The sequence below is a fragment of the Fringilla coelebs genome, assembly GCF_963513975.1.
Source record: "Fringilla coelebs genome assembly, chromosome: 5".
Taxonomy (NCBI): Eukaryota; Metazoa; Chordata; class Aves; order Passeriformes; family Fringillidae; genus Fringilla; species Fringilla coelebs.
In genome coordinates, this window is record NC_140033.1 from 69,495,630 (window position 1) to 69,522,293 (window position 26,664).

At 41.9% G+C, this 26,664-nt stretch overlaps 1 protein-coding gene across 1 annotated transcript in view; it reads left to right on the top strand.

Moving 5' to 3' along the window:
* The window catches only part of PTPRO (protein tyrosine phosphatase receptor type O), a gene marked incomplete at both ends in the record, with an annotated part of 143,867 nt that overhangs the window by 94,946 nt on the left and 22,257 nt on the right, over nucleotides 1–26,664 (top strand). The window contains 8 exons of the mRNA XM_084205928.1: nucleotides 2,161–2,360; nucleotides 4,608–4,728; nucleotides 6,651–6,844; nucleotides 9,662–9,773; nucleotides 15,577–15,728; nucleotides 18,880–19,000; nucleotides 22,420–22,559; nucleotides 25,738–25,870. Of these exons, the coding sequence (XP_084062054.1) occupies nucleotides 2,161–2,360; nucleotides 4,608–4,728; nucleotides 6,651–6,844; nucleotides 9,662–9,773; nucleotides 15,577–15,728; nucleotides 18,880–19,000; nucleotides 22,420–22,559; nucleotides 25,738–25,870 (1,173 nt within the window). The remainder of the gene's footprint in view (nucleotides 1–2,160; nucleotides 2,361–4,607; nucleotides 4,729–6,650; nucleotides 6,845–9,661; nucleotides 9,774–15,576; nucleotides 15,729–18,879; nucleotides 19,001–22,419; nucleotides 22,560–25,737; nucleotides 25,871–26,664) is intronic.

Genomic DNA, 26,664 nt, shown 5'->3' on the forward strand with positions numbered 1-26,664 from the left:
AAATTATTTCCCTGTAGAATCCCAGGCTTTCTTAACTGGAGATTTAGTAAAAGACAAAGTAATAATACACTGCTGTGTAAACTAATACCATGACTGACAATTGGATCAGCAAGTGAGACAGGTGTTGGTGAATTCAGATCATTATCCTTCTAATGGCTGTGGTCACCTTTGCACCTTTTTCTGCAAAAGGAAATGGATATACCCTACAGAATGCCCATAGAATGAGACAGGGGAATACTTGCAGCACTGCACAATTTTGCATCTGGAAAGATAATGCCTTCCCAAACCATGAGTGCTGCAACAAGACACAGTAGCCAAAGCAGACAGAAAAAAATCCTATTAAAAGGAAATATAGTCAAGCACTTCAGTATATTAAGAATAAAAATTGTGCCTTTGGTAGCTCATAACCTTTACAAATAATAGGTATTTAGACTTGAATTCATCATAATGCTGGATTGCATGTAGCAATTCTGCTATTGCTCCCATTTTTAACAGCTTTATAGTGGAAAGAAACAATAATTGGAAAACATCCAGAAAACAGCACATGAGAGAGAGGATCTCTGCTGTTGTAATGTCACTTCTGTTTTTCTTTAGGAATAGCTGGACAGCTTCATTATATGAAGAGCATTAAAGTAGATAAAGATATATGTAGCATTGCTATTAGTACCAAATGTTGTTCCATTTTGCAAGGTGTGACATATTTTATTTTCATTAGCATTATTTAATGCAGTGTCCACCATGCTAACTGTGGACCTGAGAGAAATGAGGGCATGTTAACCCAAAGTATTGGGGTGTGGAAAGTCAGATTAAGGATGAACCTTGATCTCATTGTGGATCAAGTATTAAGGTGTTACAGGAAGGCAGTGGTATTTTAATTTTACACGTAACACATAAGAACTTTTGGGTTTTGTCAGTTTGTTTTGCAGGCTTTTACAACAAAATGAAGGTTCTTGGCAGTTGTCTTAGTTGTTCTGTCTAATGCAAGGTCCTTAGTATTTCAGATAGATTTTATATGTATTTCTGGTAGAATGCCAAATTGGAGATATGAACAAATGCTCTTAGGTTGAAATTGCTTTTCCATCCTTCTTTCTCAGTCTGATCAAGTGAGCTTTTTGTGTGGGGACTCCAGCTCTGGGTTATGACACGAGGCATCTCTGCTGCCCTAATGCCAATGCTGAAAGTTTCTGAATAGTGAGAGCTACATGTATATCCTCTGTCTCCAGAGAATTTAATGATCAAATTCCTCCTTTTTACCTCTGTGGGTCTGTGGCTGTGAATAAATTTTGCCCACAGTATCAATCCTACGTTTTCCTTGTAATGCTTGGTTGTTGAATCATCCTGTCAAATTACTGGCTTGTGTTACATATTTTTGTTACATCCAGATAGCAGTCAAATCTGATAGGCTGCTCTTAAACCACATCCTTGCTCTGGCATTTGTTTTATTTTGTCAATAAATGTAAATTACCATTGGAGTTGCACGGAGGAAGAATGTCAAGGAGAGAGGGGTCACAAGTATTGCTTAAAAGTGACAAGAAAAATGGGCTATTTTCATTAAATACAAAATTTTGACCAAATCTAGCTGAAGCTATTTTCCAAACTGTTCATTTATCTGTGTTTAAAGCTCTGTTCTCAACCAAGTGCTCCAAAAAGAATGAGATTCTTCACTGTGGTGACCTCTGTGAACTTGATTTCATGCTTTGAGGCCGTGGTGCTCTTGGAGGGTGTATTAGTGTGTGGAGAGGTGAAAAAATCTGTGTGCTTATCCTTTAATATTGGTCAATGATCTGTACATTATTGGCTGCCAGTACTTTTAAGCATTCCCTTGGAGCAAATCTGGTCCTGCTGGATGGTTTCTGGTGAGCAGCAGAGAATACTGCCCTCTGAATTTTCAGACAGGCACGTTCCTCTTGTCGTGGGCTCTGCTGCAGGTTATCCCAGGGACTGCCACTTCTGCCACCTGGGTGCTGTGGGGGTGGACATCTGCCAGTCCAGCCTCCCTCACCTGAAAGGGAATAAATCATAAATAAGGGAATAAATAATTATAAAAGGGAATAGATAATTCCCTTTTATATTTCCCTCCCTGAAAGAAGGGTGCTTTAACACCTGTGCCTCAAACGGATGGAGTGGCGTGCTCACCTGTGCTTTTGGGCCATGTCCCAGGCCCCACAGGTGAGTGGATAGAGGAGCTCACTGAGAAGCCCCAACATGTGACTGTGACAGTGCTGAGCTCCACCACTGCCCTGACATCCTGGACAGCATCACACGAGAGCAGTGGCAACAGCACCATCGTGTCCGTGCTCTCCCTCACCTGCCAGAAGCAAAAGGAAAGCCAAAGGCTGGAAAAGCACTACTGCACTGAGGTAAGGAGCAGGGGCTGGGTTTTCCAGCCCAGTGAAATAATCACACTGCTGTTTGGAATTTCTGTGCCCCAGGGCTCTCTCAGGCTGCAGGACAGTGGCAGCTGCTCCCTCCTGCAGCCCAGAGGGAGGGATGAGGCTGGTGCTGAGTGGAGAGCCCAGCAGTCAGGAGTGAGAATGTGCAGTACAGCACAGGCTTGCTCAAGTGGTGTTTGTGTCGCTGTGACTTCACCCAGCCATGTGCTGCAGTGCATCTGTAAAAAGCAAAGTGCTCAGATGCATGGTTGTCATCAAAGCAGCACAAATTATTTCTTAGCTGCCCCACATTTGAGTACAGAGCCTGACTGTAAATCTTCTGGAAGTTTTGAGATGATCAGAAGCCAGCTTGTCTTTTCTTCCATAGGAAAAGGTGTCAGCACTGGGAAACAAGCAGCAATTCAGCCCACCAGTGATTTATATCGACAAGTCCTTTATGGGATGTGTTTATAACCATCAAGAGTCCTGAACTCCAAATCCTGACAATTTTCTGCTACTTGAAACCCTTAATGAGTGCAGACCCTGTGCCTATGATAGGTCAGTGGCACGTGGCTTCAATTAGAAGGATTTTAGCCCAGATCTCAGTAACCTCACCAGGATGCTGATCCAGCCTTTTTCTGAGCAGGGCCATGGCTTCTGTCTGGCTCCCTGAAATGTGTGATGGAGGAGGCTGCAGAGGACTGCAGAGCTGCCCTGCTGCACCCTCAGCCCACCCATGGGAATGGAGGGCACTGCTGGCATCCTTGTAAATCATTTCCTTCAACTCCCTGCCAGTGAATTAACACAGAGAATCTGTGACCCTTAAAATGCCTTGTAAAATTATTTGCTGTGGAAATGTTGAGTTTCAGTTTAAGAATGGCTTTGAACTTAAATGTTTGGAAGTGTCTATTACTTTAAAAGTTAAATGTTTGACAATCTGACAGTTGTTTTTCAGAAGCAGCTTGTTATCTCATTGTTACTTGGATTTCTTAGAAATGCAGTCATTTAAATAGGAAGCAAAGTACAGGAGGTGATTAGAAACACAGACCACAAACATTCACATTTATAATTTCCACAGATACTACGGGATTCATCCACAAACTCAAAAACAAGTATCTAAAGTTAATCTGTGAATAAACAAGATATCTGTAAAAGTAAATGCGAATTTACTGCAAGTAGGTCGAAAAGTCTAAATACAGTTATTTATTTCTTTCTCTCATTGTATATATTTGCATCAAATTCTATCAACTTGCTATACCTTGAATTGTTAATAACTGTTAGTTTGTCTTCTCCATGGTGAGCTGAAAAGAGAAAAATTCAGTGCAGAGTTCTATCCATTTCTAACATGCTGCACGATTTAAAATTGATTTAGCTTTCTAGAGCAGCTGGTAAAGACAAATTCTGTTCCTCACTAAATCTGTGCTTGGCAGTGATACACTCATGTGCATTGCAAAAAGCCACCAGTGCAGAGGTGGCTGTGATACAGACTTTGGGAAGGTTGTGAAGAAAATATTAGTAGGAAATACCAGCCTGCAGCTCTAGAAAGGATGTGTGAAGGCTTTTCCTCAAAGCTGCTCTGTGCATTTGCTCTTTGTGGAGTCTTCAGGTGATGAGCCTCTTCCTGCTGCATCAGACCAGGAATCACTTGGTCAGGAATTCTGCCTCCAGCTCGGACTGAAACCTGGTGTGGCACAGCAGAAATTTTAACAGTGATGTTTCCAAGCTGGAAAGAAAAATCACAGTGCCCCTTGGTTACAGTTTGTGGTGCTGTGGAGGGGAGGTGATGGAGAATATTTCCTCTCTGATTTCACTGTGGAGTCACTCAGCAGCTGCAGTCAGAGGACAGATCCCCCAAAATGATGCTGCCTTCAGCTCACAGAGCTGCATCAGTGACGGATGGAAAGCCTCAGGCTCTAATTGAAAACACGTGGTCTAAATTCTCCTGAATGGCACCACCTGAAAATGAATAATGTGGCCTGAATATTGTAATAGACTTTGCCAGTAGGAGAGAGTGGGTGTGCAGGGAGGGAGCTGGCAAGTGCAATTCTCTGAGCCAGATCTCTTGTGAGGTCAGTCCTGACCACTGCCACAGTTTTGCCACATGGGGCTTTAATGAATGATGTTCTTGCTGCCAGTGTGTTTGGATTCCTGCCTGTTGTAACTGGAGCCATTCAAGCACAGTCCCAATACTCTTTTGTTATATTTATTATATCTGATGAGTTCCTCTCCTCCCAGGTGAATTCAAGCAGCAGCCTCATTGAAAATCTTGTTCCTGGTGCCCAGTACCAAGTTGTGGTTTACCTCCGGAAAGGACCTTTGGTTGGACCTCCCTCTGATCCTGTCACATTTTCCATTGGTAACCCCTGAACCTACTGATTCAAATGCATTTATTTCTTTTGAGGGTTTGGCTTTTGGTTTTGTTTTTTTTAATATATGTAGTATGTTCATTAAGTCCTGTAGACCATGCCTTGATTTCTTGAGTTTAGGAGTGGGTCTCAGTGTTCTCTGCTTTGGGATTTGAAAATGAGAAGAGCCCTCTGAGACTGACACATTTTCAGGAATGTTTTATGTCCAACAGGCAGAGCTCCTGCCCCCATACCTGTAATTTAGGATTCCGCCAGGCTCCTACAAAGGGTCATTTAGGACAGAATTCAGTAATTTTTAGTTTCAATGTAATTTTTTTTGTCAAGATTACCACTTAAACAAAATGTATTAAGTAGAGAGAGGAAAAAGAGAGGGAGGTTCAGTGTACAGAGTTACATTTGCAGAGAAATATTCAACCTGTGTCACCCAGCTTCTCCTTTTGACAAAAAGTCTGCTCAGTGGGACAGCAGGTGGCTGAAACGTAGAGATCTTCAGTATTTTTAATGCTGCTTCTTCTCTGTGATGTAGGAAAGAAAGTGAAACAGAAAAAAAAATGTCATCCTGTTAAGAATTTAATCCTTAAATAAAAGCCAACATGTGGCTTAGTGGTTATGGTGAGAGCTTTTTCATTCTAGTCAATCTTCTTATATATTTTCATGCACTTGGTCTGAATAAAAATTTGTAAAGTATAACATATTTCAGGAAAGGAAAAATTAGTAAGTAAATATTTGTATATACTTTATTGTTAAATTTTCTATCACAAACACTTTTGATCTTCTTTCTCTTTAATTCAAAAATCTGAAAAATTCTACTTTTATTTGTAAAAGTAAAATCGTGTCTACCCAAAGCAAATAAATTCCTTCATTTTTCCCACTTTTTGACGGCCTTACAACCATGAAAGTTTCTTACAAAACTGAAAATGGCAATCAGTTTCTGCATAGAACATCTTGTAACTTTCATATTATACAAGGGCTTGTTTTATGCTGTAAAACAACAGCTGTACGAGTTTTCATTTCACAACAGTTTATTGAATATGATACTAAAATAACAGAACTGAAAAACAAATTGTTCTGTGAACTTACCACTGGTGGCTAACGACGAACGAAACTCAAATAAAATAAAATGCGCTTTAAAAAGCATTCCATTCTCCCCACATTTATCCTAAGGCTCATTTTCACCGGGTGAGTATCAGCAGTTTAGGGAAAGCAAAGCAAAGATGTGGTAAATGATTTGTAAAGGTAAAGGCAGCCGTGTGCCAACATGGGCTGAAGTAACCTGGGTGCTGGTCTGGGTTCTGACCCAGTGTGCAACAGCTGGGGCTCTGCAGCCCTGGCAAATGTTAGCTCTAAGTCCTGGTTTAAGTAGGCTCAGTGAAGTCATGGAGAATAATTGTTTTCCAGACCATCCAGGCTGCAGAAGTTGACCCTTAACGTGACATTCTTCAAATCACTTGACTCTTTCTCGGTGTCACCGTCTGAGAGGCAAGAATAGCAGTACATGACAGAACCTTTGGGTTCCCCAGGGAAGGAGGGCTAGAGATGAAAACCTTCCTTTCTTACAGCGCTCTGGCTTTGATGCTTTTGGTTTTGAGCATCTTGAAATATCTCCTGAGCATCCTGATTTTCAAAGTAGGATAGAACCCTCCATTTCTAAGAAAGTGAGACGTGTACTTTAACTCAAGTTAAGCAGCCAACACAAAGTGGCCTGTAGCCACTTCTGAAAAAGTAGTTTTAAACTGGAGAACAAATGCTTAAAAAATGGTATTCAACTGCTTGTGACCAGGAAGTTCTTGGGGGAATTGAAGTCATGAGAAAACCAGAAATAGGTAGAGCTTGATTAAGGAAAGGTATCATTTTAAAATAAAGTGCAAGTGATAACACACACATGTTGCTAACCATAGTTTCTGCTTTATAGTGCCCACTGGAATAAAGGATCTGACACTTTACCCTTTGGGACCTACTGCTGTGGTTCTGAGCTGGAACAGACCTTTCCTGGGGGTGTTCAGGAAATACGTGGTGGAAATGTTTTACTTCAACCCATCGACCATGACCTCGGAGTGGACAACCTACTATGAAATAGCAGCAACTGTCTCCTTGACTGCCTCAGTGGTACTGTGACCCTTCCTGCCTTGCTTTCCCATGCCTCTGTGGCCCTGGCACCTTGTGACACTTTTTTTTTTTTTCCCAGCCTTTTCCTCATGAATATGTATAGATATATATGATGCTTTTAAGCCTGGCACTTTTTTTTTCCCCAGCAAAGCAGAGAAAATGTCCAAGGGTTCTGGAGGCATTTTCTGTTCTAAAGTAAGGCACTGCCAGCTGAACCATGCTAAATTTTAAGCAGAGCAATGAGACAGGAGTTGAGCCTCTTTTTGTTTTTGGTTGTTGTTGTTCAGCAAGTCCAGAGGCAGCTTCAGTTTGTGGGTCAGTTTGTCAGTCGAGGCTTTAAAAGTTCCATCATCTCCTCGGGGGGTGTAGTGCAAAGGCTTATCTGCATAATTAATATTGATAGTATGGATTTGGGGCTGGCAGGCTGGTCTCTCAGTGTGCCATGAGGGAGGCTTAGCTCTGGTTTTTGTGGGAAAAAAAAAAAAAAAAGCCTTCATGTTTCTGAAGCTGCCAAATCTTAGACCGGGGCTTTAACTAGGTGAACACTGGTCTCTATAAGAGCACACTCACACATATATTCACAGGTCTTCTTGCAGATATAAAGTGAAATTTTCCTCCTTTTTTCCATTACTTTCTGGAGAAAGTGAAAAGATTTTATTCAGATTTTGCTGTAGTGTGAGACAGAAAGCAATTCCAGCTGAAATTAGTTGTTCAAGAAAGTTATGAGTATGCAAAAAAGATAGCAATAACTTCTGCTGCTGGTGAGAGCCACGGTGATTTACTGTAATTGATTTGCATAATACCATTTGTGGAGTCATTTTGGCTCCAGCAGCTTTACTGTAATTGGGTATGTGACTATAAATCTAACACATAAATCTCCAGGGAAATTAAAAACAAAAATAACTTACCAAACTGGTAATTAATATCTTGTAATCATGACTCAGCACAAATAGATTAATAGCTGAGTGATCTAAGTGATCCAAGAAATAAAGCTATCATGCAGAGTTAATGTGGTTCATTAGGAAAGGAGATGATGTTGTCCCTTACTGTCGCAAATCCTGCTCAGGGATGCCAAGCTGGAATTGCTTTGTCTGGATTTCAATCTGAAATGCAACAGTGCTGGATGGCAGCTAAAGTGAGCATTTCCTCAAGGATAATTTTAAAGACTAATCCTGGATTAGGAAAAGAATGTTTTCCTGGTTTTTTTTGTGGTATTTAATGTGCAGGTAGGGACTGGTGAACTTTTGTTTGGGTTCTCTAATGGTGTTCCAGAATCCCTCTGATCCCTGCTGACACCTCTGAGTGGTGCATTCTGAAGCAACAATGAGAAGAATCAAAAATCAATGTCTCCAGCAGCATGAAATAATCAAGCATTATTTCCTGGAGGGTTAACATTTGATAAGAACCTTTGGAACTGGGTTTGTCTTTTCACTCTGTTTAGTTGCTTCATTCATTTTGTGCTCTGCAACTTGAAAATTATCAGAGCGATGTTGGTATTTCCAATGCAACACCAGGGGCATGTCAGAAGTCCAATCATCTTCAAGGATGGATACAACTTCTTCCAAAAATCATGAAAAGAACATGTCCCACCACCTATATTTGCATTGTCTTGTAGTGTCTGGAGAAAAAAAGCCACTGCAAATAACAGAGATCTGTAAAAATAGCAGTTTCTATGTTGTTGAAGTTGTTAGTTATTTTCAATTTGATTTTATTTTGAATTTTAAAAATATCAAGAGGCTTTTCATCTAGACATCAATATCTTAAATGTCCTGTGCTGTCAGTGGAAGAATTAGAATTTTAACTTAAGTATTACGTGCAATACTATAATATAAAACATATTGCTTTTTATTCTTCATTTATATCTCATTTATATTTACATATATAATTTATGTCTCATAAGTCTTTTATGTTTCATTCCTATTCCATTTATAATACATGATAATAGAAAGTGAAATACACGTGGAAAATTGGAAAAAAATACATCTCTTAAAGTGACAATATCTGAGAGAAAAATATCAATTCTAATTTATCTCCAAACCCCATTTAATCAAACTAGAAACACCTACATTTTCCAGTTAAATATTGTGCCTTCATCACACTGGCATTGTGATGGAAGGTTGCTCTGTGTGAATGGTTCTTGCCACCCTGGAAATCCTTTGAGATTCCCATGGTGGACAGAACCTGGGACCAGGTGGATGTGGATGAGCAGCAGAGCCATCACAGCTGGGTTGGCTCCCCCTGCACAGATTTTTTAGTAAATTGGAAGGCCAAATTTCAGAGATTTCCTGTGGTATTTTTGGGGTCCCCATCAGGGGGAGGAAAGATGAATCTGACTCCATGCTCTTAGAAGGCTAATTTATTATTTTATGATATTATATTAAAGAATGCTATACTAAGCTATACTAAAGAATAAAGAAAGGATACAGACAGGAGGCTTAACAAGATACCAATGAAAAACTCGTGGCTCTCTCCAGAGCCTCAATCACAGCCTGTCATTGGCCATCAAGTTAAAACAATTCACATGTTGGATAAACAATCTCCAAACCACATTCCAAAGCAGCAAAACACAGGAGAAGCAATCAGATAATTATTGTTTTCCTTTTTCTCCGAGGCTTTTCAGCTTCCCAGGAGAAGAAATCCTGGTGAAGGGATTTTTCCGAAAATATGACAGTGACAATTTCACTGAAGGAAGGAATGGGAGCTCAGAAGAATGAGTGTGGGCACTAGGTTTATAAATCCTTGTAGTGTTTCAGAAGTCCCTGCCCCACATTGGTGAGCTCTCTCCCGAGCTGATCTTTGTGTTTTGTGCCTTTACAGCGAATAGCCAACCTGCTGCCTGCTTGGTACTACAATTTCCGTGTCACCATGGTCAGCTGGGGGGACCCAGAGCTGAGCTGCTGTGACAGCTCCACCATCAGCTTCATAACAGGTAACCACTGGGGGAGTGCTCCTGGGGGCAGAGGCACTGAGGAAGTCTGACCTGGGTGCTGTGTTTCACCAACAGATAGTTGCAAGTTAGGATATCTCTCATTTAAGTATTTTTTGGACTTTTTTTTTTGTTTGGCTTTTTTTTTTGTTGTTGGTTTTGTTTCTGTTTTTGGGTTTTTTTTCTGTTTTTGGTCTGTTTCTTTGGGTTTTTTGTTTTGTTATGGTTTTGGGGTTTTTGGTTTTCTATTATTTTTTTTTAAGTCTCAGAGGACTGCTTGAAACGAGCCCATAAATGATTTTTTCCTGTGCCAAGCACAGTGCTTGACTGCTCTGTTGCAGTCCTCCATCAGCTGAGTGCATGGCTCCAGTGAGGGCCAGGGTCCTGCTCCACTTCCACCACACCATACATTTGACACGTGGAGAAGTTAATAGGCAAATTAGTAAACCTGAATTCTTATGTTTCTTAATATTATGAAACACTTTTTCATTTATCTGCAATATTTCCAAATGTTTTTCCCTCCTCCCAGTAACCCCCAGGTGAGAGCATGACTTGTGCAGCACTGAGATGAGGGAGCTGATATAACCACAGGGATTTCCCTCTTCCACTCAGGACCAGCCATGGCTTGAACACACTCTGGCACCTCTTGGCAGATTCTTTGGATTTGGATCTTCAAATTGTCCAACAGATCAGCCACAGAGGGAGCAGCATGAGAGAGGCCCTGTTAGCACCTTGCCATGTGTTCCCAGCACCCAGGATGGTCAGGCCAAAATCAGAGTTCCCCCTTGAATCATTTTGCTTTTAAGTGTCTGTTTAATTCACCTTGCTGAAGTTGAGGTGACTGGAAGCAGTAAATAATTCAGTTTCACTGTGAGTTGCAATGAAGTATAGGATGGTTAGACCAAAATCAGAGTTCTCCATTGAATCATTTTGCTTTTAAGTGTCGCTGTTTAATTCACCTTGCTGAAATTCAGGTGACTAAAAGCAGTAAATAAGTCAGTTTTGCCGTGAGTTGCAATGAAGTATGACTTGCTCTTTTCCATCTGTAGGAATCCAATTACAAGGAAAATCAGGGTGTAACGTCCCAGCCACCCACCCCACAGCAGACACTAGCCTAGCCCCAGATTTTCTGTTTGCTGAGAGTCAGAGAATGTACCTGGAACATTTACTGAGTGAGACCAGTTTGCAATGATGATTTACACAGAGCCTGTGCTGCAGAGAGCCACGAGAGAAAAGCCAGCAGCAGTTGGAGCTGTAGCTCCACTGAAGCCAACAGAAACCCTCCCATGCTGAGATACCTGATCCCAGGCTGCTGGGGGACAACTTCTGGCACTTCTCCAGTTTATCAGAGCTGGAGCCTCCTGAAGGGTCTCCAGGGATATTCCTTGTCCTTTGGCATCAATCAGCTTTTCTGCAGCGCTGTAAGGAAGCAATTTTCCAGCTGGTTGGTTGCTGTATGAGGGGAAAAAATGTCTTTTCCATCTGATTTGGGTACCAGGTTCAGCATTTTAGAGGGGAAGTGTTCCAGTGGGACACTCACTTCTGTATTGTAGCTCCAGAAACCTGCAGCAGAAACGAGGGAGATCAAGGGTCTTCTAAAATATAATCTGTCATCAGTACCAATCTGGATCTCTGTGTGCTGACAGGAAAGATTGCTACTGCTCCTAAATGAAAAATTTATCAACTCCTTAACCAGCAGATGCAGACAATATCAGAAATGCATGGACCTCTAAATATAATCCATTTTGGATTGGCAAAATCTCTCTTAGGTCATCTGGTTTTCAGTGAAAATATCCAACAGGAATGTAGTATCAATGGTCAATTTCTCTTATTATCAAGGGTTTATAACCTGTGTTTCTGAATTTTTCTGTTTTTAATATCCAGTCCAAGATATTTGCTGCACTTTTATCTTACTGATTGAGGAGACACAAAGCCTTTTTTTCTTTTTTTTTTTTTCGGTCTCTATACAGATTTTAGTTTGTTTTTTCTGTTAATCAATTTCTTCCATTGAACTCTTCAGGTTCTCTCCCTTTTAGGTGTTTTCCCATGTTAGTTTTTCTCTTCACTCTGCCTCTGTCATTTTTACTGTCTTTACTAAAGTACAGAAAAACTGAAAGTGTAATACCAGCCTGCTGAATACTCCTATAGAGGCACAATCCTCTCCCTGTGCAAAGCTCTCCTGTGTGTGCATCTAAATGATTGCATTTCCTGCATCATCACACTGGAGCTCTGTGTTTTTATGTATTTTATGGCTCTTAACAGAATTGATCATTTGTTGTCTGCATGCTATTTTCCAACAGACCTGGCACTTTGAAATTCACTTTGTTTGAGCAGGCCCAGCACAGGGGGCAATATTTCAAAGCCCTGTCCAAATCCTGCCCTCCTCTGCCAGTTGCCATGCTCCTTGCATGGTTCATCAGCCCTGCTTTTCCTTCCAGGGTATTGATGGAAACGTTGAATAGCAATGAGGTATTAAAATCACACTGTGATTTTAAGGGAAGAGCCCTAACAAAGAAAGCTGATTTGCTCAAATTGCAAGCACTTACCAAGAGATGGTCAGCACTGAATGTGAGCATTAAATGCACTCCTGTCCTCTGATTGCCTCATTACTTGCAATCTCTTCAGCTTTGCCCAGGAGCTGCAGCCAGGCTGGCTTGTGGGGCTTGCCAGTTTGTCATATCTGCAGGTTTGAAAAGTTTGTCCCCACTAGACACTGCCTTTTTTGCTGACTTTAAGCTACCAGGGGACTGAGAGTTCTTTCTTACCCTCATCCTCTTCCCTCCCAGAGAGGGAGCAGATGGTTTTATGGAGCATTTTCTGCACCTTTTTGAACAATGCCACCTCCCCTGCACAGGTTGCCGGGGATTAAAACGAACAAACAAACAGGAAAAAAAAGCCCACCAAAAAAACTGTACTTTAAAAATACTGGAGTGGAGGTTTTGTAGGCTTGACAGCACACCATCTGTCAGCTCTTCTGTGTATAACTGGAGAGCCAACCTCCACACCTGGAGCACAAGCTTGAGTTTCAAAAACAGACCAGAAGGCTCAGCTGGGAGTTTGAGGGTGCAGCTTGCAGGGAGCTCAGGGCAGACATTCCCTAGTGCAGGATCCCACTGCTCCTGGGGAGGCTAGGGCTGTGCTGAGCCCAGGACTTGGGATGATGAGATGGAGAGGAGATTTGGGGGATCCAAGAGACTTTTCAGAAGCAGCGTTTGTCCTCTCAGCTCCTGTTTCACTCAGGCAGAGATGGTGGCGCTGCCAGGGTTGCTGTGGTGACTAATGAGTTTTTAATGCCACCTGCTGTAAACAGCTGGATTTAAACAACCACCAGCATTTGCTTTGTGCAGTGAGGATGGTTTTGTCTTTGGAGAGGCAGAAGGAGTGAGAAAGACAGGCTCTGGGTGTGTGACTGTGTTTGCAGGGGTTGCAGGATGAGGGAAGAGATGAGAAAGTTGATTCCATGTTTCAGAAGGCTGATTTATTATTTTATGATATATATTATATTAAAACTATACTAAAAGAATAGAAGGAAGGATTTCATCAGAAGGCTGGCTAAGAATAGAATAAGAATGATAACAAAGGTTTGTCTCTGACCCAGACAGTCTGGACAGCTGGGCTGTGATTGGCCATTAATTAGAAACAACCACATGAGACCAATCCCAGACCCACCTGTTGCATCCCACAGCAGCAGACAATCATTGTTTGCATTTTGTTCCCGAGGCCTCTCAGCTTCTCAGGAGGAAAAGCCCTAAGGGAAAGGATTTTACAGGCAATATCATGGCCCCATGGGTGCTGCTGCCTGCCTGTTGGTCCCGTGGGTGCTTCCAGCTGGCACTCTGGTCCAGGTCACCAGCAGGGTGTGACTTCCCAGAGCCTCTCTGTGCTCCCCTGAACCTTGTGCTAGGGGGGTGGGTCACACCAGCCCTGGCCCTTGGTCTCATGTGACAGATCCTGGACATTCACTGGCAGGAAAGCATATCATCAATAAAGAGGTGCAGGGGGAAATCGTGTCTGTATGAGATTCGTGTCAGTTATGGCCTTAAACTGCAAGGATGCACGAGGGTGGACTGGGAACTTTAAAAAGTAAAATAAATACTGCGTCAAGGATTTTATACTCAATCTTCTCAGCAGCATAAAAGGATATTTTCAAGATTAATTCGGGAGCATAGTCTTACTGAACATTTCTAAACAGCCCTAATTTGTCCGTGCATTGCATTTGCTGCCTTCCTGCGATTGCTTCAGCCAAGTCTCAGTGCCAAAGTGGAAGGAGCCTCCGTGAAGGCAGCAGTGACATCTTGTGGCCCTTTCCAAGAGACCTGAGCTGCGAGGCCATCCTGCATTCCCTGGCACCCAGGGCTCTGCTCCTCTGACCTGCCTTGGCACAAGCAAAGGGCTTCAGCAGAGGAAGACCAGGCAGCTCACACCATTTTCCCCACTGTGCTCCTCAAAAATCCCCTGCAGTATCCAAATTATCCTACTCATGTCTCCTTGGAATAGGGGTTGAGATCTTCACTGATTGAGATTTTCATTTTGGGGCTTCACTCACTACCAATTTAACTCTTTTCTGGGTTCCTGCACCTTTGAATCAGGCAATCAAGGTGAGCTGTGCTCCATGTCCAGTTAATGGAGAGGCCCCTCCCAGAGGGCATCCTCATCCAAAACACCAGTTTTAGTGTTATTTTGGAGATTTTATATTCTGGAGGTTGCTGTCTTTCTGCAGGTCACAGCTGATGAGAGAGCCAGCTGGGGAAGGTGGCTGAGTCCCAGACCCTGGGGGTGTTGGACAGACACATGGATGTGGTGCTGAGTTTGGTTTGGTGGTGGATGTGGCAGTGCTGGGTAAAGGACTGGTTGAGATCTTCACTGATTGAGATTTTCATTTTGGATCTCCACTCACTATTAATTTAACTCTTTTCTGGGCTCCTGCACCTTTGAATCAGGCAATCAAGGTCAGCTGTGCTCCCTGTCCAGCTAATGGAGAATCCTCATCCAAAACACCAGCTTTAGTGTTATTTTGGAGGTTTTAGGGTTATTCTGGAGGTGGCTGTGTTTCTGCAGGTCCCAGCTGATGAGGGAGCCAGCTGGGGAAGGTGGCTGAGTCCCATTCCCTGGGGAATTGTTGGACAGACACGTGGATGTGGTGCTGAGTTTGGTTTGGTGGTGGATGTGGCAGTGCTGGTTAAAGATTGGTCTCAGTGTTAAAGATCCTTTCCAGCAGGAATGACTCTATGTTAAGTGGGCTGCAGAGAAAGCCAAGGACTTGCTGGCAGCTCCAGAACAAAGAAATCCCTCCTAACAGGGGAGCCCTTTTTCCCTCCCTTCCACCCAGGGAACAAGGGTGGTCATGACTTCTCATGCAAAAGTTGTTCTTTGGAAATCTGCAGGGTTTGGGCTTTTCCTCCCAGAAAGATGCAAGCTCAGTGAAAAGATAATTTTTCCCTATGGAAAAACCTATCAATGTGACAATTTATTATTTCTTTTCAGTTCACTGACACAGTGAAGCAACATCTGAGGTTTTTAACTTGAATTTGACTTACAAATGTGACTCAAAAAATTATTTTTATCTGCCTTGATTTTTTTTTTTTTTAAACTGAAAGATTGCAAAAAGAGGTGCATTTTTGTTCTGATTATCTCCCAGGTTAAACAGTGGTTTCCATATCTTGGTTTTCCAATGGTTTTAATGATGCTTTCCTGCTACTTTTGTGATATCTCCTCACAACAGCATCCTCTGGCACAAGTTTATCACTGGATTTGCTAATCAGCTGTGTTAGACCATGTCTGTAACACACTTTCCTTCTTCCTTCAGCACCAGTGGCACCCAAAATTACCTCTGTAGAGTATTACAACCACCTTCTGTATGTCACCTGGACCTATGGAGGAGATGGCCCTGACCTGTCCCATTCCAGGATGCTGCACTGGATGGTCGTTGCAGAAGGAAAGAAAAAAATCAAGAAGAGTGTAAGTAGCAGTGTGGAAAGTGGGTGGTTTTCATTTCTTTGAGGGCAATTTTTTTTCCCTTTTTTTTTTCCTTTTTTTTTTTTTTTCCTTTTTTTTCCTTTTTTTTCCCTTTTTTTTTCCTTTTTTTTTCCTTTTTTTTTCCTTTTTTTTTCCTTTTTTTTCCTTTTTTTCCCTTTTTTTCTTTTTTCCCTTTTCCCCCTTTTTCCCCCTTTTTCCCCCTTTTTCCCCCTTTTTCCCCCTTTTTCCCCCTGTTTCCCCCTGTTTCCCCCTTGTTTCCCCCTTGTTTCCCCCTTGTTTCCCCCTTGTTTCCCCCTTGTTTCCCCCTTGTTTCCCCCTTTTTCCCCCTTTTTCCCCCTTTTTTCCCCTTTTTTCCCCTTTTTTCCCCTTTTTTCCCCTTTTTTCCCCCTTGTTTTCCCCCTTGTTTTCCCCCTTGTTTTCCCCCTTGTTTTCCCCCTTGTTTTCCCCCTTGTTTTCCCCCTTGTTTTCCCCCTTGTTTTCCCCCTTGTTTTCCCCCTTGTTTTCCCCCTTGTTTTCCCCCTTGTTTTCCCCTTGTTTTCCCCTTTTTTTCCCCTTGTTTTCCCCTTTTTTCCCTTTTTTTCCTTTTTTTTCCTTTTTTTCCTTTTTTTCCTTTTTTCTTTTTTTCCTTTTTTTCCCTTTTTTTCCCTTTTTTCCGTTTTTTCCCTTTTTTCTTTTTTCCTTTTTCCCCCCCTTTTCCCCCCTTTTTCCCCCCTTTTTTCCCCCTTTTCCCCCCCTTTTCCCCCCCTTTTCCCCCCCTTTTTCCCCCCTTTTCCCCCCCTTTTCCCCCCCTTTTTCCCCCCCTTTTTCCCCCCCTTTTTTCCCCCCTTTTTTCCCCCCTTTTTTCCCCCCTTTTTTCCCCCCTTTTTCCCCCCTTTTTCCCCCCTTTTTCCCCCCTTTTTCCCCCCTTTTTCCCCCCTTTTTTCCCCCTTTTTTTCCCTTTTTTTTCCCTTCGTTTCCCCCTTTTTTTTTCCTTTTTTTCCCTTTTTTTTCTTTCTTTTTTTGTGGGTGGGCTTTTGTTTGCTTGGCTTGTTTTCCTGAATTGATAACTCAGGAAAACTTTGACAACTCTGATAGCTTTGTACTATGAAGTTCCAGCAAGTTTGGTGGAAGCCAGTAGATGTTATTTCCCAGTGTTAGATCCCTCTGAAAGACTTGAGCTCCCAAAACAGCCAGTGGACCAGGTGTTTCTGTAGTGATCCAGTGAAGGTGTTGATAATTTATGTAATTTAAAAAGAGCTTAAAGACTTCTCAGCTTCAGACTGTAAAACATAAAGAGTATTCTTACATACAGGTATGGTATTTTCCATTTTTATTTATGAATAATCAGAGCAAGCTACTGGCTGAGGGCTTTTTTGGTTGTTTGTTCAAGTACTGTCACTTCCCATTTTCTGACTTTATCTTCATAAATTCTGAATTCTTTATTTTATGTTTGAATATGAGTTCCACTCATTGATAGGATGAGGGTTTCACCCAGAATATGTGCACTCGAAAAATTTGTTAGATACTAAGCTGTGCTCTTGCTACATTCTCTTGAATTTTTGGTAAATTTGAAGTGTATTTTCAGCAGAAGTGCAAATTAATCACTGATTTTTCATGTGGATTTGTGTGGAACACCTTAGCTTTCATCAGATTCCTTGTGGCTGTAAGAGTGCACCCATCTGCAGCCTGTTGCAGCATGAACCTAATTAAATGATGAGGAATTGATAACCTTTCTGAGCAGCAGGAGCTTTTAGGATTTGGATCCTTACTTCAAACAAGGAAGAAAACTAGATTAATTTTTGTCCTTCAAATAAATTATTCAATCAATAAATTTTTTTTAAAATCACAATTATATCCCTCTTTTCTTCTCCTTGCAAAAGTCATGTTTTCTGTAAGCTTATTATTCTTTCAGGAAAAATCTGATTTCTCTACCATCCAACTTCGCTGAATGAGAAAATTGTAGATTAAATAAATATAAAACAAACATTTAATATGAAAATTTAAATAAATTAAACCCAAAATTGAATATTTAATTTTAGATTAAACAAGATATTAAAAGTAGAGGGCATCTACAATATAGAATATTTATAAATAAAACTTTAAAGCTTTAGGGATGTCTTTACAAATGTTTGTCTTGATATTCCTTGTAAGACAAGGGGACCCAGAGGGTCTTTTTTAGGAAAATCCTGCAAAAACCCACCTACTTATAGCTGACTTTTTTGGTTCTGTTCATATGGATAAATATGGGTACATGCTTGCAGGGCACCTGTTTTCCCAAGCTCTGTTAGTCACCTTCAGGAACTGCTTCCTTTAAAACTCTTACTCTATTGTAATATCATAATATGATTTTATTATGATTGCTAATATGGTTGTTTTCCTTGTGGCATTATTGAAATAAATAGGTGGCACTGTCAGATGATGCTGACTTTTTCTTCCTGCTCCCTGTGTATTTCCCGAGTCTCCACAGAAGTCGGTCACTTTTTAGAGAAGTGATGAAAATTATGTGTAAAGCCCTATTGTTCTTTATTCAGAACTGTCAGTTTCTCTTCCATCTGAAAGCTTCAGCCTGAGAATTTTTTTTGCAATGTGCTAATCTGGTTTTGTGGTTGGTATTAGTGAGAGCTGGTTGATGCCACCTGTTGCCCTGTTTTTTCAAGTTTTTCTAAGCCTACTGATGTTTACATTCTTGTAATGAACTTTCTCACACACTTTCTGTAAATAACTCATTGATTTACATTCTTTTTCGAAGGAGGAGAAATTTGATGGAGTGTTGGTTTGTCCATTGTCATTGGAGAGGTGGCACTGTCACCCTCCAATCCACTGTCACTTTTGGAAATCTATAAATGTTGGAGTCAGAAATTAAAAGTGCTCTATATATTGTGGATCTATAAATGTTGGAGTCAGAAATTAAAAGTGCTCTTTGTACCTTGAGAGAGCTACGTGTCCACATCATGTTATTTTGTGTTCTGTAGTGGCAGTCACCAGTCTGGAGCACTCATGAGACATCTGCTGTGGTGCACAGGAAATCTCTGCAGTGTTTTGAGGGGCCAGGTCAATTTTGAGGGACCAGGTCAATTTTGAGGGACCAGGTCAATTTTAGGAGTCAGTTGTTGGATTTGTGTCGTGTTTAAGCTGGTGTCTCTTGATTGTCCAGGTAACACGCAACGTGATGACTGCAGTGCTGAGCTTGCCTCCAGGGGACATTTACAACCTCTCAGTGACTGCTTGTACTGAAAGAGGCAGCAATACTTCCATGCCCCAACTTGTGAAATTGGGTAAGAAGCGCTTGTTGGTGCATTATTGACTCACCCCACTCGTTTGACTGTAAAGTGACTCTGGCAGCACCTTCCCTATTTCAGTTCTGTGCCTCTGAGCCCATTTCTTCTGCAAAACTGTCGTTTTCACCTCACCTTGCTGTGAAGATTGTCTCATGCCTGTGTGTGAAGCTAATCTCCTAAAATGGTTTTGCTCAAGAGGAGCAAGAGTGGCAAAATTTGACTGTGAGTGGAAGTAGGAGAGTGGGAATCACTTAGTGCCTTGCTGAGAGAGCAAGCCAACTTCATAGTTGCTTGCCTAAGGTCTTGAACACATGCAGGTTTTGAGGATGGCAACTCAGGCTTCACAGATTAATTTGTCAATAAAAAGCAGAACCTTCCTTTCTATGTTTCTGTCTGACAAGCCTGTTTCTACAAAAGCCTATTTCTCTGCCACTTGGTCTGCTTTTTTGCCTCCCCTCCTCTCTCCCTGGGCATCTGCAAAGTCTTTCAACACCAAAAACTTACCCTTAAATACAAATTAATAATAGCACTCTATATAAAAATAGTTTGATTTGTGAATGTGGACCCCAGCTTCATTTTAAGAGAAATATACATAATATACTCATAGAAACAAAAGAAAACTTGAGAGTTTGATTCTTAATGTAAGAGTTTCGAATATAACTTTCTATCTAATATCTTTATTTGGGAGGAAGACTGGACACTGCACCATTGTACCTCAAGATATTTTAGTTCTCTTTTGAATGCCTGTGGCGTTGTTGAGCCCTAGCTACCTAAAACACTGAAATTTCCCAGTGTGCCAAACTGCTTTTACAGGAGTTAGCTCAGCTGAGAAGGTGGGTAAGGAAGAGTTTGTAATTTCAGAGTGGATTATCCTCTCTACATGAATAATAATCCTTTTGTGAGTCACTGTGAGAGAAGCGAATTTAAAGGACTCTATAATTTCTAAAATGACTCTCTAATTTCTAAAAATCAGCCACCTTCCATTTATGTTTCTCAGCATTCTCACTCAGTGCTGAGGCAAACAGTGCAGACACAACAACCTGAACTTCTTGCAGCTCTTCTTACCAAAGGCAATATTGGGAAGAAGTAGGCAAATTCCATGAGTTTTCTTTTCCCTGTGCAAACCACATCCACTGTTTTCCCCGTGCCTGGGCAGTTTCCTGTGTGTATTTGCTCACCCACCGAGGGGGTCAATATGTGGGGGTGAGTATTACCCCTGCTGCCACTCTCCAAATATCTTAGGGTGATATTTCAAGACACCAGCTAGCTTTATCTTTCAGACAGATCCACAAGCCTTGTTCATGCTGTACACCCTGCAGCCCAGTTCTATCTTCTTGTTCTTTCCTTATGGATGGGCACTCTTACTGAAATTTGGGGGGAATTTTGCCCTTCAGTGTCAACAAGGAAAAGGTGGAATGAATTCCATTTCAATGAATCCATTCTAGACTTTTGAGAGTGTTTTTTTTTTTGTTGGATGGAGTTTGATTTTCTTTTTTCCCCCTTTATGATGTTTGAACTTTGAATAGACAGATTTGAGGATGTTCTGCCAGAGGTTTTCCCTCTCTCTGTTTCCGAGGGGAGCAATGGGAGTTGTAATTAGCAGTAGTGGAAACTGACTCTAAGTGATAGACGACTCAGCACTTGGCAGTCACTTAAGCATTCCTGCCAAATGTTCTTCCCTCCACGATGTTTGCTTCATCCTGGCAGCTTTCCACCTGCAGAAAAATCAAGCCATTTGCTGGAAGCAAAAGGAGGATTTGCTTGGGACGCTGCCCAAATGCAAAACTCATGTTTTAATTGAGGCCATTTTTTTACCTGGAGCCAGGGATGGAATGTGTTTCTGAGTCCAAGGGCACATATATGTGTGTAATTATGGGAGAGGGACACTTTCCTGTGTAGCACTGGGACAATGTGTGCACTGCAAGCCCCGTGACACACGTGAATGTCCCACTCTTTCCATAATGCCAATATGGCTTGGGCAGACTCCAACCCCAGAACACAGATCTGATTGTTTCAGGATCAGATACATCTCCAAAATGTCTAAAACTACTTGAGCAAGTCCCTTGTGCCAAGGTTCCTGTGACAGCATCTCACAGAAGGAGGATAACAAATTATTTGTGGAAGGGAAAAGAATCAGCCCAGAACGTTCTTGTGCATCACCCATTGTATGCAGCGTGTCAGAATCCCAAAACTGGGTCATTGTTTGAGAATTACAGCTTCAATTAAACATCCACAGAACTGGAGATCTGAAAGCTGTGCAGAACAACTCAGAAATGTACAGCTCAAATTTTGCAGTCTCTGAAGGCAAAGCAGAAGAGCCCAGGAGGCCTGAGGGGTGGAAAGCTAGGGGTTTCCAGTGCCCATCATGTGAAGCCATCAGGATTAAACATTAAATAATTATTTAAATAATTCTGAGGAGAAAAAGCAACTTTCATGTTAGCTCTATGCTTAGGCTGTTTGCTCCTCTCCTGGTCCTCAAGATTTTCCCTGCTGCTCTGTGCTTTCCATTCCCCAGGTTGGTTTGGGTGTGGGTACAGGGAGGGGTGACCTCGACAGGCAGGGAGATGGCCCTGGAGGCCCCATCCATGTTTCACAACATTTCTGATGCCATCACTCCCAGGAGACCCTCCCTCTATCACTCTTGCCATAGGGTTGTCCCCTGATCGACAGACTCTTGTATTTGTTTGCCTCATCCAGCACAAAATTAAAATCTAAGTAATTAATTGAGGACCTCTGGAGATCTGGACCTCTGCATCCCTGCAGCTCATGGAAGTCAACACAGATCCAGTATCCCTTAAATGCTAGCCAGAAGAGAAAAAAAACAAAACAAAACAACAACAACAACAAAAAAAAAACACCAAAACAAAACAAAAAACCAAAACAAAAAAAACCCAAAACACCCCAAAAAACAACAACAACAACAACAACAACAAACAACCCAACAACAAAAAAAAAAAAAAAAGAAAAAAATACCAAACAAAACCACCCTACAGGTGGGAGGCTCCTTATTTATAGTTTCCTGGGCAGCCTTGTGAAGAAAAGCCTTCTCAGGCCAAATGTGCTGCTAACAGGTGGACAGTGATCTTCTCTGAAAGAGTTCCTGCTAGCAGCGTTCTATTAATAGAATCCACTGATCACCCTCAAACAAGGGCTCTGCTGAAAAGGGAAGTGAAGTAATTATCCATCTGTCCAAAGAGAGAACGGTTTAAATAGAGAAGAAAAACCAACACACTTCATCATCTTCCCATTTTACAGGGGTACTTTGTCATCATGAGAGGATTTACATTGGTGGACTTTATCTGAAGGGAATGAAAGATAGCAGGGCATCAGGCATTGCTTTCAATTTTTTCATTTTTCTCAGTTGTCTGGAAACTTAAAGATAAGCTTAATGAAAGGAGATTTTTCTCTTACACCAGAACCAGCCCCTCCAAAATCACTGTTTGCTGTCAACAAGACTCAGACCTCTGTGACTCTGCTGTGGGTGGAAGAAGGAGTAGCTGATTTCTTTGAAGTCTACTGCCAGCAGGCTGGATCTGGCCAGGAAACAAAAACCCAGGTATGTGTCTCTTATTTGGTGTCCATTCTTCATCCCAGAATTAAATGTTTAAAGCTGAACTACTAAAGCTAAGCGTCATATACTAAAATATTTTCATTGTTTTGCAATATTAAGGTTGGCCTCTGTCTTATTGGTGGGGTTGTGTGACTGGTTGGAAAGAAACTGTGTGAATCCAACAGTGCCAGTGGAACTGGCTCCTCGTGGGAATGGCTCTGTGCAAAACCTAACAGCCACAAAACTGAGGGAATGCCAATGAGCAAGAAGGGAAAATCAGTCAGGTAGCTTCATAGGGAATGGGGAAAATAGACATATTAAATGCCATAAGATTTCTGATACGTTATCTGATTATTTCTGGAGTACTTTATTCCTGGTTTTCAGATCTGTTAGCTGAAGTTCAGTAGGAGCTTCCTTGCTAATCCAAGAGTACCTTTATGCAAATGTGGCTGCTTCTCATGCATTTTGAATTATTTTTACCTCAGGGTATTTTCTTCAAGACCCACCTCCTCAGCCTCACATATTCTCTCTGTCTGTCACTCCTTTTCTCTCTGTCCAGTCAGGTACCTGTGCTCACAGCCAATTTAAATATATAGTATTTAAATGGGTAATGTTCAGTGAAAACAGAGAGCAGTAGTAGTGTTAATTCCTTGGCATTGAATGCTGTGCATCATGTGAGGTTTACTTTGTGCTTTAGCTGATGGTATAATGAATCACTGTGATTACATGCCACAAAACATTATTCTCTCATGGGCACTGTGACAAGTAATGGGGAATCATTGAGAAAGAAGTGAAAAATTACCTACTTAAGCCACTGATTAACACATGGAAAAGACCTGCACACTCTTAAATCCAATGGAAGATCAGTTTGAATTATTTAATATTCTTTTAAAATTGAGACAGACAATGACCAAAGGAAGAAAAAATGCTTACATGCACTTTAATCTTTTGGATCATTTAGATTCCACCCGTAGATTCCTGCTTTTTCTTGCTGAATAGCAAAGGTCCTGAAGTCATTATCATCAGAGATTCAAAATAGTGATGGGATCAGGCAAGGAAAGCACCAGAGGATTTGCAACTTCAGTTCAGAGCAGATCTGTTTTGAGAACATCAGGAAAAGACTGCTTCATCTGGCAGATGCTTCAGTGGGTGTCTCATTGTTGACAGGAACATCTGGCACTGGATGATGCAGAAATTGTCAGCTCACTCCTCATTAGATCCATCAGTCTCTTTTCTGTCTCCATGAAAAACTGGGAAGGGCTCCTTTCTGAACTGTAAAAAGGGATGCTTTCCAAGTAGGCTGGTGAAAATTCTTTGTGATTTTCCATGCTAATTACATGAGCATTTTTGTCCTTTTCCTGCATCTTTAAATCGGTGAAATGAAAAGCAACAGATTTCCGATTTTGAACATCTTGGATTTGAGTTGACTAATTTAAATTTCCCAGAGGGGAAAATGGAAACAGGCAACCAAGTCCAACTGCCAAAGTGTGGCTCCTCCTTTCAGCTCAGGCAATAAAAGTCTCCTCCTTTTACACTGATGTGATTTCATCTGCACAATGTGCCTCAGAACTGCTCTGCAACAGGAGTTTAGGATGAGGCCATGGCTACAACAGGCTCTTGGGAATATTCAGTGCTTGGGACTTGTTACAGCACCTTGCATTCCCCATCTGGAGTGGGTTCATTCATAAAACTTCTCCTTCTCTCCCTTCTAAACCACTGGCTCGGTGTCCCTGTTTTTACAGCTGTAACCCAGCCCTGGTTCTGCTGTGTTGGGAAGGATGAAAGTTTGACAAGAAAGTCTCACAGATATGTCTGCTTGGCAGAAAGGTTTTTGAATGAAGAGTCTGATGAAGGAATAGAGATGGAAGCAAGTTTTGATAGAGAAGAAAAGAATTGCTGAGCCAGTCTTACTGGGTAACCAAGGAGGCAAAGGGTGTGTTAGTTAGAAGGGGATTTTATGACTTAGAGCAAAGGATAAACCCACCCCAAACAAGAAGATGTTTTTACCAAGCAGGAAGATAGCACAGGCAAACAAGCCTGCAGATGTGGCAAGTAGAAAAAAGGTCTCAGAATTTTCTACTGCAAGAAAGCTGAAAAACAACTTCTGGCTTATACTGTAATGTACTGACTTTTAGTGACTGGAGAATAGTAACATGAATATGGTAATGATAGCAGTTATGATAGGCTATAGACAATAGTTAAGGCATAGATTGGTTCTACTGTATGAAGATGCTCAGCAAAGAAAAGTCTATAATGCAATGGAACCAAAACCAAAGTGTCTCCAGGCCTGCCTGCAGCTGGAGCTGACAGCTGTGGGCACAGCTCTGTCACCCATGGCCCTGGACTGCTGTAACCTCTTGGATACAATAAACTGCATTTTGGAGAGCCCCTGGAGTCCCACATCCCTCACTCAGGCTCTTACACTGCTGGACAGTCCAGAAAACACAGAGCCTTAAGGAACTCTTTCTTTAAGTCAGTGCATCTGTTGTTCTTGCTGTATTTGTTTCCTCTTGCTCTATCAGCATTTAAAATCCACAAAAGGGTTCACAAGGGTCATAGTAACAAGCACATTGTATAAATATGTTATGTAGAGTTTCTGCCAGCTAGAAAAACCTGAGGTGTAGGGTGTTTGATCATAATTATTAACAAAAGACTTTGCTTTGTTTTTTACCTTGGCCACTCAAAAGGGCTCACAGGTCTCCACACCCAGAGGAGCTGCCACGGGCAGAGATTTCATGCATTCGAACCAGAATTGTGATTTCATTCACAGCAGAGGCTGTGACTCCCCTGGCTGTTCTTTGAACAAAAATAACTTGGTTTTCCTCCTACCTGCATGGCTTAGAAACCAGAGCTCATGAGCTGTGTCCACCTCTGGGATGTCCTGGAGGTCTTGGTGCATTCCCCTGCCACTCACATGCCTGACCAGCCCACCCTGGGGCACATGTCCTTCTCCCAGAAAGGCTCTGGAGTGTTCTTGCAGCTGCATCCACCCCTGTTCCTGCCCCTTTTCTGCCAGGCTGTCTGCCTGCTGTCAAGGGCAGGCCCTGGGTGCCTTTCCTGTGTTTCAAAGTGCTGACTCCTTCCACCAGATCTGGCTTTGCCTGTCAGGTACACGGAACACTGATTTGTGCTCTTGCACTCGTGGGACGCACAAACTCCAGAGTGTTCTTCCTCGTGTCTGCAGGAACCTGTCACTGTCTCCTCACACGTTGTGACCATTTCCAGCCTGACCCCTGCCACCTCCTACAACTGCAGCGTGACCACCTTCAGCCACAACAGCCCCAGCATCCCCACCTTCATTGCAGTGTCCACCATGGGTAAGCAGCACTTCCCTGCTTCCTTCTTCTTCCTCATCCAGCCACATCTGTTCCCCTGTGGTATTTGGGGCAGGAATGATGAATCTGGCCCCATGTTCTCAGAAGGGTAATTTGGTATTTTATACTATATTATATTAAAGAATGCTATACTAAACTATACTAAAGAATACAGAAGGGATACAGACAGAATGCTAAAAAGATAATAATAAAAACTGGTGAGTCTCTCCAGAGTCTCAACACAGCTTGGCACTGATTGGCCAAAGAGTAAAAACAACTCACATGAAACCAGTCAAACAATGACCAGTTGGTAAACAATCTCCAAACACATTCCACATCAGCACAACACAGGAGAAGCAAATCAGATAATTATTGTTTTCCTTTTTCTCTGAGGCTTCTCAGCTTCCCAGGAGAAAAATCCTGGGCAAGGGGATTTTTCAGAGAGCGTGAATGCCACATTCTCCCTTGCTTTCTAAAGCTGCTCTTTGTAATGCTGGTCCCAGGGGTTGTTTGTTTCATGAAAAGGCTGCCAGCTGTGGATGGGGTGGAGGAGAAGCTTTGGGAAGCCCTCAGAAAAGGCCCCATTTGGAAAATATAAACTAGGGGCTCAGTTCTGGACTGGGTTTTAGAAATCAGGGATGGAGTCTGTGGTGTCAATACTAAACATCAGGTTCAGTCAATAATAATATTGACTGCTTCATGATATTTATGGAGAAAAATGTTTTCACAGCCAAGCCCAAACAAGAAGAAAATCACATTCATAAGCTGTTAAGGGTTCCTGCATTCAGCAAAGAAGT